This window comes from Gekko japonicus, unplaced genomic scaffold (assembly GCF_001447785.1).
Source record: "Gekko japonicus isolate JY-2015 unplaced genomic scaffold, Gekko_japonicus_V1.1 scaffold2743, whole genome shotgun sequence".
In the NCBI taxonomy this organism is placed as follows: Eukaryota; Metazoa; Chordata; class Lepidosauria; order Squamata; family Gekkonidae; genus Gekko; species Gekko japonicus.
Genome location: NW_015170972.1, coordinates 143,673 through 154,545, shown reverse-complemented (window position 1 = coordinate 154,545; position 10,873 = coordinate 143,673). Strand labels below are relative to the sequence as shown.

Here is a 10,873-nt window from a genome sequence, read left to right as displayed (position 1 = left end):
GAGCTGAATGGAATAATAAGTGCTGATCCAGGTGGTCAGCCGTGTTGGTCTGAAGCAGTAATACAAAATTAGAGTCCAGCGGGGCACCTTTAAGACCAACAAAGGCCCCGGTCACACGGGAGATTTTGGCCCGGGAGAGGGACGGATCGGGGGCGCAGCAAACGGGCGCGAGCACACCGCAACATCTGGGAATCAGCTCGCACCCGTCCCCGATCCATCCCTTCAGGCCAATAACGCGCTGTAAAAAAGAACCACCCCCAGAGGAGGACTTACCTGGGACGCCGCATCAAGCGCGGCCGTGGGATCGCCGGCGCGCTCTTCGTTCGTAGCAATCCCGGCTCCCGGCCGAACTGCGCATGCTCACACACAGGGGTCATTTCGTAGAAAAAGAGCTAGGGGAACTCATTAGCATAACATTAGCATATGCCATTCATCATGTGCCCCGCCCCCTGCACCTCACCCGGGGGAACTGCGTTCCCCCACATTCCCCCCCAAAATGACCTCTGCTCACACATGCGCAGTTCGGCTGCCTCGCTTCCCTTTGTGTCGGGGCTTTCTCTTGTTTCCGCGTTTGTTTTACAGGAATCTGCATTCAGACTGCTTCCAGCACACCGTTGCCCCGCAGCTACCCAAACTCCTTTTGCTGTAATTCTTTGCTCTCATCCACTTTCAATCGCTAACCCTTTCTAAAGTAGAATTGTTCCTGCGGGTGTTTACGTGCTGCCCACTGCCCCCGCCCTTCTGCCTCTCTCTCTTTAGGTTGACACTCCCTCTCTGTTCCGTTTTCTTTCTCTCCTCCTCCAAAGACAAAAGAGGATGTGTTCTCCTGCTCAGGCAAACTTTTAAAAAGCCAGAGAGAGCATAATAAGGAATCAGTAAACATGAAGGACTAGGGCAGGTATGTCCAACAGGTAGATCAGCAGCCCCACTTGGTCTCCTGGTTTGCTGGACAGGTGTTTGGGTTTTTTTGTTTGGTGGTATTTGATTATTGGTGCCAGTATGATGAAGTCTTATTTTTTACTTTTAGAACTGCACGTGTGGTTTTGGCATCATCCTAAAGGGGGGTGGGCGCGGTGGAACCCAACTTTAGCGGGTTAAAATCTAATTTGAAACTAATTTGAAACTTTATTTTCATGGTGGTAGATCACCGGCACTTTTGGCCCGAAGGAGCAATGTGTGGTTAAATTAGTTCTCTGCCGCTCATAGAGAGAAACCAAATGACAAGCGGTTCACTCGCTTTATGTCTTCTGACCCTGGCGGGGCGGAACTGTCTTGGGAAGGGTCTCGGGTTTGCCCCCCTTGATCTTGGCCAGCGGGTGTTGACCTCTCTCCCGTGCTGTACCCTCAGGCCGCCCCTCCAACATGTACTTCCAAACGCACGATCAGATCGGGGTGATCAGCGCCGGGCCGAGCCACGTCACCGCCATGAACATTCCGATCCCGTTCAACCTGGTGATGCCGCCGATGCCTCCGCCTGGATATTTTGGACAGGCCAACGGGCCAGCTGCTGGTAGGGTGCCGTTCTGGGACTCATTGTGAATGCTTCTTTATCACAGTTGCATGATTCATATATTGTAAGTTCTCTGGACTGTGACCATCTCTTTGATTGCAGAAAAAATAGATCACTACCTGTTCGAAGTTGGACATGCCTGGACTAGGGGATTCCCTGCTCCCAAATATGTCAGTCTTGCATGTGTGGGTCTGGATTTCCCCCTTCCTACCCTTTCTTTTTGCAGAATCATGTAGGGGGGGTTGGCAGCCACTTAGCTCAAAAAAATGCGGGTTTTGCTTATAGATGCAGAATGCATACATAACACACAAATCAATAAACCAGAGCAGGGGGGTGGGGAACCAGTGTAGAGGGAATGCATGTGACTGCAAAGTAAACTCTTAAGGCTTGACTCCTTGGTTTCTCCGGAGCAAGCTGTCAGTGTAGAAAGGGCCTATATCGGAGTGCATAACAGAGAATATTTCTCCCAGCGCCCCCTTCATTATAATTCTTAAGACACTGTCTATAAAATACAGTGATATTTACTTCTATTGGGGTACAATTATATTGAACATTTCAACAGAGTTCAAATTTCATAACTAGCCTGTTTTGCAACGACATGTAGTTGAACATAAATGTTTTAATGAATAAACATGTCTTATCAACTTGCTCGTTGCTGTGCGATGGATAAGAGCAGGACTGGAGGCCTAGCAGATCTGAACAGTGGTCCATCCAATCCAGCATCCTGCTTCACACAGTGGCCAATCAGGTGCTCTGGAAGGCCCACAAGACTGGCACAGAAGCCAAAGCAGGTAGTACCCAGAGGGATACTGACTATGTACCATGGCTCAGTGGGAGAGAGCCTCTGCCTGGCGTGCAGAAGGTTCCAGGTTCAGTCCCCGGCATCTCCAGTTTAAAAAGGGCCAGGCAGTAGGTGATGTGAAAGACTGAGAGCCCTGGAGAGCCGCTGCTGGTCTAAGTAGACAGTGCTGACCTTGATGGACAAATGGTCTGATTCAGTATAAGGCTGTTTCATGTGTTTCACATCTTTATATGAACTTTGCTTTCTGCTCACACAGGAGGTGAGAGATGTCTGTTGACTTTCTCTTGAATCCATCCTCCCTCCCTCCCTCCCTTCTGTGCCTCTCTTTCCTTTCTCCCTGAGCCCTTTTCCTTCCTTCCTTCATTGCCTTTTTTCCTTCCTCCCTGTGCCCTTTTCCTCCCTTCCTCCCATGCCTCTTTTTCCTCCCTCCCTCCCTGTGACCTTTTCCTCCCTCCCTCCCTTCTGTGCCTCTCTTTCCTTCCTCCCTGTGCCCTTTCCCTTCCTTCTTCCCTTCCTCCCATGCCTCTTTTTCCTCCCTCCCTCCCTGTGACCTTTTCCTCCCTTCCTCCCTCCCTTCTGTGCCTCTCTTTCCTTCCTCCCTGTGCCCTTTTCCTTCCTTCTTCCCTTCCTCCCATGCCTCTTTTTCCTTCCATCCTCCCTGTGACCTTTTCCTCCCTCCTTCCCTTCCTTCTGTGCCTCTCTTTCCTTCCTCCCTGTGCCCTTTTCCTTCCTTCCTTCCTTCCTTCCTTCCTTCCTTCCTTCCTCCCTGTGACCTTTCCCTCCCTCCCTCCTTCCCTCCCTTCCTTCCGTGCCTCTTTCCTTCCTCCCTGTGCCCTCTTCCTTCCTTCCTTCTGCCCTCCCTCCCTCCCTTCTTTCCTCCCTCCCTCCCTTCTGTGCTCCCTCCCTCCCTGCCTCCCTCCCTCCCTCCCTTCCCTGAAAAACTGCCACCTGTGCCCCTGCAGAGCCGATACCAGTCTGAGTAGATGATACTGACCTTGGTGGACCAATGGTCTGATGCAGTATATTTAGGGTTCCAATGCAGAGGCAGGCAATGGCACACTGCCTCTGTTCGACTCTTGCCATGAAAACCCTGCGGGGTCGCCATAAGTCAGGTGTGACTCGACGGCACTTTTCACCGCCATTTGGGGAAAGGGAGGGGGACAAAATTCCCTGCCGACTTTCTTCACAACATGCATGACCTTCACTTTAGTTATCATCCACCCCCCACCCACCCCCGAACTGACGAGTCGAGAAACGTGCCCGTGCCCGGCCTCACAGGGAAGGTGTTCAAACCCTTTGATCGCTTCAGCCGCCCCTTTCTGCAACTTTCCCAGCTCCTTTCTGAGAATGGGGTTGTGTGACCAAAATTGTTCACAGGACTTCAATCAATCCTTGCCAAACATTAAAAGCCGTCCGATAAAGATATCCAATACTGAGAGAACGTTTGGCACATATTTGAGCATTCGCAGAATATCCAGGCAATATTCAATACTAGCATCCACAGAGAAATACTAGCATCCACAGAGAAAAATTTTGATTTCAGCTATAACAGCTATATTTCATGCCTCGTTCTCACTACCTGCTAATCTTCTTCTGACCTGGCACTGTGTTGTACTTGGATTTATCCGGCACGCCAGCTTGTCTCTGCTAACTGGCAATCTTTGTGCAAATGTGAACATTCACTTGTGGGCCATTTTGGTCCTTCGTTGGCTAGCCCGCTTGGGTTCCTGACTGGCTGGCCAGTGTGGGTCCCTGATTGGCTGGCCAGTGTGGGTCCCTGATCAACTGGACAGTCTGCCTACAATTCCTCTGGCCAGAGCTCCCTGCTGCTTTACGGATTGGGTTCTTGGTTCCTGTCCATCACCCCGTAGGGTTCCACGCTCATTCAGTGTTGTGGTAAATTCAGCCACGAGGACTGCGCCATTTTGGATCATCCACCAAGTAACGAGACTCCCACACAGCTGTATCCAGTGGGGCTGATTTTAGTCTGCCAACCTCAACACTGTGGTTGGTCTTCTCCCATCCACTTTTAGAAACTACCCAAATTGTAGGATGATAGAGTTGGAAGGGACCTCCAGGGTCATCTAGTCCAACCCCCTGCACAATACAGGAAACTCACAAAGACCTCCCTCCACACACCCACAGTGACCCCTTTTCCAGGCCCAGAAGATGGCAAAAGAACCCCTACAGGATCCCCGGCCAAACTGGCCTGGAGAAAAATTGCTTCCTGACCCCAAAGTGGCGATCAGCATTTCCCTGGGTGTTTAAGAAATATTTCATCCTCTTGGAAAGGCTAAGGAAGAATTAGGCGTGGAGACCCAGTGTGGTGTAGTAGTTCATGTGTCTGGCTAAGATCCTAAGAAACCTGCATTTAAATCTCCACTCAGCCCTGGCAGCTGCCCCACTGATCATCTACTGAGCAGGCCCATAGCTATGACGGGGGCATTTTGGGGCTCTGCTACCTCAAATGTGAGGCATGCCCCACAACAGCTGCTGCCCCTCTCCCCCTTCCCTCTCCCCTCTCCCCACTCCCTCCCCTCCTGTGACATTAAACGGGCTCTCCAGCAATGTTCCCTCTAAACTATGGAGCCTTGTCAGGGCTGGCTCACCCGCTAGGAGAACTAGGCATCCGCCTAGAGCAGAGCACGGGCCGGCCCTTAGGGTGCCAAATTGGACTGCCCCCCGTGCCCTCCCCGCCGCTGCTGCTGGGACCACCACCACGGTGGCGGTGGCTCTCCTACAGGGTGCTGGCGCCAGACTTTGCCTCCCCGCATCCACGCCCTCCCCACCCGGTGGCAGCAGCGCTCCTGCAGGGTGCTGGTGCCAAACTGTGCCCCCCCTGCACCCTCCCCGCTGTAAGGACCGCCACTGCAGTGGGCCTTGTGAGCAAAAATTCTTCATTGTGAGCTACTAGCATTCAAGTTGTGAGCGAGCGATTGGGCTACTGCATAAATTAGTTTGCCCAGGAGCCATCCTTCCTGAGCTAAGACAAAAATGTGCAAGCCGGAGGCTAAGAGACTCTGAGCTGGCTCACACTAACTCAGCTTAGAGGGAACAGTGCTGTCCAGCTGATCGGCGGGAGCGCGTGGCCCGCTGATTCGCTGGAGGGCCCTTTAAATCTTGCAGGAAGGGAGAGGTGGCCACACGCCTTCCCTGAACTCTTTAAAGGGAACCCTTTAAATGTTTTGGTGTTTTTTTAAAAGCAGGGGCTGCCTGCTCCTGAACTCCAAGCAGCGAATTCAGCCCATGCTGAGTCTGGCCCCCACGGAACAGACGGAGCTCTTGATCCGCCAAGCCCAAGACTCAGGTTTCGCTGGCTCCCACCGTCCCGGGGAGACGCAGTGTCTGGAAACGCAGCCCCCTTCCGCAGCCACTGAAAAGATTCCCGAGCCGAACAGCCAAGGGTCAAGCCGGCTTTTTTGCTCTCACGGCTTGATTTCCACTGGACGTCCACTGCGAGCCGGAGGAGAAAGTCGATAGAAACAAAGCAAGGTTATTAATTTTTCAGAAAAGAAAATGCATTATACATTTTCAGGAGAAATATTGACCAACACACACTCAGCGCCTGCCTTTCCCCCCTCCCCTCCCCTCGGCCCGGCTCCATCTTGGTTTTCTGCTTTCCAAAAGGTTACACATCCACTCTCATGGTATATATATATACGTATACCCCTCCTCCCCCAGTTCTGAGGATAGTGTCTTCAGAACCATTTTTCATCTCAATGGCGAGAGGAAGAAACCCTGTCCCTTTCCCTCTCCACCTCTCCCAGCGTGTTGGTTGTAGAGATATACCTCCACACAGCTGTCTACATTTTCAAACGGCTGCACTGAGCTGTGGCGGGATCCTGTGGGCAAATTAAACACATCGGCCTGACTTTGATTTTTGCATAATTCAGTCCTGCCATTTCACGATTACGCGTAACTCATCCGATTCTGCCAATGGCGAGGGAGAATGGATCGCGCCACTTATCTACTGGCGAAACGAGCTTCCCCTGGATGTTTTAGTCGTCTAAATGTTTAATGGATCCTAAGCCAGGAGATATTCTTTTCATAAGCTAAATTCCTTGTTCGGGTTGGGGGATTCCTGGAGATTTGTGTGGGGGGGGGGGCAGGGCCGGCTCCAGCTTATTTTGCACCTTAGGCGAGAATCCCTTCTGCCCCCCCCCTTTGCCCACCAATTTTCAAAAATAAATGCATTTTAGGAAGAATGAAAAACACAAATAATCAAGAAACTCCCAGAGTACGGGGCGGGTGCAGTTTGGTGCCCCTAAGGGCCGTCCTGCTCTAGGCAATCGCCTAGTTCGCCTAGTGAGTGAGCCGGCCCTGTGTGTGTGGGAGTTTTCAAGGCAGGCTTTGGGGCCTCGCTGGGGCGCAATGACACAGGGTCTGCCCTCCAAAGCAGGTTTCCTCCAGGGGGACTGACCTCTTTAGCCTGGAGATGAGATGCAGTCCCAGGGGATTGCCAGGTCTTACCTGGAGGTTGGCAACCCCATCGCTCAGGCCATGAGAGTTTGGGCAGCTTATGAAAGACATCTTCTCTAATATACTACCCTGTGCCCTGTAGGGCCTGAGTCCTTCCTTTCTCCCTTTTATTCCTCACTGGGATTGATTGAGACTACTCAAGACCTGTCGGTCAGAGGAGTAAGAGAAGGAAAGAAAGGGAGCACTTGGGTCGGGGTCTCAAAATCGGTTGACCCTCCCTGGCCCAAAAGAGGCCAGGCTTGTGACTACCAGGGCCAGGGCTATCTCGGTGGCGGCCCCATCCTGGTGGAACGAGCTCCTGGAGGAGATCAGGACCCTGTGGGACGTTTTGCAGTTCCGCAGGGCCTGCAAGACGGAGCTCTTCCGCCAGGCTTTCAGCTAGGGTGCCGCCACCATTATAGAGCCCTGGCTCTTGGCTTTAACATCCAGCCGCAGGAATATCTGGAGCCGAAGGATGTTTAGAGAGTACACTGAAATAAGCCATCTCGAGTGACTATCTTCTGCACTTAATGAAACCGTATTAATTGTGGAATGGTTTTATGTGGTTTTAACTGTATTTTATGTCCTGACTGTGAGCCGCCCTGAGCCTGCATTGCGGGGAGGGCGGGGTATAAATGCGACTATGAAATAAATAAATAAATAAAATTGCAACAAAGACAAACAGGCAAGGCAGGACGCAGAAGTCTTCTCTCCTGGTGGCAGTAACATCTTGTTCGACCACCCTCCCCCAGGCATTAAGCAGATACTAGGAAACCATATGCTCCGATATGGATAGACCAAGCTAGCAGGCCCGTCACCAGGATTCTTTAATCGGGGGGGGGGGCTTAAATAAGTTGGGGGGCAGCCACACTGACACCTCCTTCAAGGGAGCACCACAAATAAAATTTAAAAATGGAAGTCGGGGAACCTGGGCTGGATGGGAAGTCAGGGGGGCCTTGGTAGTAAGTCAGGGGGCCAGGCCCCGAGATGCCCCACTGCAGGCTAGCCCGATCTCGGAAGCCAAGCAGGGACGGTCCCGGCTAATGTTTGGATGGGAGACCTCCAAGGAATCCCAGGGTCGTGATGATGTGGCGGCAGGCGATGGCGAATCCCCTCCGAACGTCTCTTGCCTTGAAAACCCTATGGGGTCACCATAAGTCGGCGGCGACTCGACAGCAAAGGAACAACAAGGAAGCTGTAAGACATCCGAGAAAGGCAGGCTTCGATGTTCAGATCCCCAGACCAAATTCCTGCTCGGCCACAAAGCTCCCAAAGCAAACGGCCCTCCAGTTCGTGTCTTGCAACGTTCATTGATATTTTCTGCGGACTGTCTGGGCTCTCTGCTTTCCGCGGCCGGCTTGATGGATTTTTTTTTTTTGTATCACGTACGCATGCTGTTTGGTTCTGCAGTTCAGCTCATCCCACACTTAGGTTTATGTTGTGTGCCATTTATACATACCCTGTACATAGGTCTCCTCCTGGGTCACTTGGCTTATAAATATTGGTTTTGAATGTAAAAATGCCATCCTGTGTAAATATGAGCCAGGAAAAAATGTTTTCAGATACATAGTGATTATAGGTATAGGTAGAACACTAAGTCTGGGGCAGTGATGCTCTGTCTTCTTGGTGCTCAGGGGGGTAACAGTGGGAGTCAGTGTTGCCTCTAAGCTGAGTTAGTGTGAGCTAGCTCACAGTTTTTTAGCCTCCAGCTCACACATTTTTTGTCTTAGCTCAGGAAGGATGGCTCCAGAACAAATTAATTTATGCAGCAGCCAAATCGCTCACTCACGACTTTAATGCCAGTAGCTCACAAAGTAGAATTTTTGCTCACAAGATTCCACAGCTTAGAGGGAACATTGGTGGGAGTACTTCTGGAGTTCTGGCCCCGCTGGTGGACCTCCTGATGGCACCTGGGCTTTGCCCACTGTGTGACACAGGAGTGTTAGACTGGATGGGCCACTGGCCTGATCCAACATGACCTCTCTTATGTTAAAAAATGAAGACTCCTCCTAGCTTCAGTTTGTACAAGGCAGAAGTGAAATCAAAATGCAGCGCTGAAACGGTATGGGTGAAAAGCTCCACATCATCCCTCAACAGCTCTGCTCCCCAGTGTGTCTTTGCCAAGAAGCTGCCTCTCACCACCTTCCGACAGCAGCCTAGGATAGCCGTCTTCAGCATTTTCAGAACTAGGAGCTGTTGGGCTGCAAACACATGACATCACAGTCACGTGACTGCTATTTGTTTGAGGACACTCTAGGTCTGACTGAGATAGCCACACAGGTGCTTTCTGGACCAGAACTGGAAGATGTTCCAATTCAGTACCTGTGCGTTTGGCACCAGACACATGACTCTCGTCTTTAGAGGCCTCACAAACATCCTTGTCTTGTTTCTGTTGCTCTTGCTGCTTAACCTTCCTTTTCTTGGTTCAGTGTTAACTTATTGGCTATCTTATGGTAATATGTAATATTGTAACGTGTGTACCTCAAACTGTCTGACCTCTGAAGAGGTCAGTCAATAGGGCGGAAATGCACCAGGTCATGTGCAGTGTTCCCTCTAAGCTGAGCTCATGTGAGCTGGCTCGCAGTATTTTAGCCTCCAGCTCACACATTTTTGTCTTAGCTCAGGAAGGAGGGCTCCAGAGCAAACTAATTTATGCAGAAACCAAACCGCTCACTCACAACTTAAATGCTGGTAGCTCTCAAAGCAGAATTTTTGCTCACAAGACTCCACAGCTTAGAGGGAACATTGGTCACGTGTATTGGCCTGTGTGTTCAGGCCACTTGGACTTTGTAACGGGGCTTTCATTGGGCCCTTGTTTGTTTTTAACTGTCTTTCTCATAAATATATGGATTTTTGTATGTTATAAGTTTACACTAGGTTTTTAATATTGGCCCTTTATCAGGCTTCTTTCTTACCCTTGTGGTTCTTGATTGAAGAAGAGGAGGAGCCAGCATTATGACCTCACCCGTGAGCACCTGGTGGCGTACCGTGATGAGCAGAAAGCCAAGTGTCAGAAGAGCCGTGGAGGAATTCATTTCACCACCCTGGGTGATCTCATTTCACCATCCTGCTCCTCTTCTTGGTGTGTGTGTGAAGGGAAGGGGCCATGGCTCAGCGGTAGAGCATCTGCTTAACGTGCAGAAGGTCCCAGGTTCAATCCCGGGCATCTCCAGTTAAAGTTCCAGGCAGTAGGTGATGTGAAAGGCCTCTGCCTGAGACCCTGGAGAGCTACAGAGGGGGCTGTGGCTCAGTGGCAGAGCATCTGCTTGGCATGCAGAAGGTCCCAGATTCAATCCCCAGCATCTCCAGTTAAAGGTCCAGTCAATCATAAGAGAACATAAGAACGTAAGAGAAGCCAATGTTGGATCAGGCCAATGGCCCATCCAGTCCAACACTCTGTCACACAGTGGACAAAAATACCAGGTGTCATCAGGAGGTCCAGCAGTGGGGCCAGGACAGTAGAAGCCCTCCCACTGTTGCCCCCCCCCCAAGCAACAAGAATACAGAGCATCCCTTGCCCCAGCCTGAGAGTTCCTGTCTATACCTTGTGGCTAAGAGCCACTGATGGACTTCTGCTCCATATGTTTATCGAGATCCCTCTTGAAGCTGTCCATGCTTGTAGCTGCCGCCACCTCCTGTGGCAGTGAATTCCATGTGTTAATCACTCTTTGGGTGAAGAAGTACTTCCTTTTATCTGTTCTAACCCGACCGCTCAGCAATTTCATGAAGCGCCCACGAGTTCTTGTATTGTGAGAAAGGGAGAAAAGTACCTCTTTCTCTACCTGCTCTATCCCATGGATAATCTTATAAACCTCAATCATGTCACCCCTCAGTCGTTGTTTCTCCAAGCTAAAGAGCCCTAAGCGCTTTAACCTTTCCTCATAGGGAAAGTGTTCCAACCCTTTTATCATTCGAGTTGCCCTTTTCTGTACTTTTCCCAAAGCTATAATATCCTTTTTAAGGTGTGGTGACCAGAACTGCACACAGTATTCCAAATGAGGTCGCACCATTGATTTATATAGGGGCATTATGATATTGGCTGATCTGTTTTCAATACCCTTCCTAATAATCCCCCGCATAGCATTGGCCGGTTTTATTGCAGT

General features: G+C 50.8%; 1 protein-coding gene across 1 annotated transcript in view; it reads left to right on the top strand.

The window, feature by feature from the left end:
• Nucleotides 1–1,348: 1,348 nt before the first annotated feature.
• Nucleotides 1,349–10,873, top strand: part of LOC107116928 (one cut domain family member 2-like) — a gene marked incomplete at its 5' end in the record, with an annotated part of 61,784 nt that continues 52,259 nt past the window's right edge. Inside the window, one exon of the mRNA XM_015418955.1 lies at nt 1,349–1,510. Within this exon, the coding sequence (XP_015274441.1) occupies nt 1,349–1,510 (162 nt within the window). The remainder of the gene's footprint in view (nt 1,511–10,873) is intronic.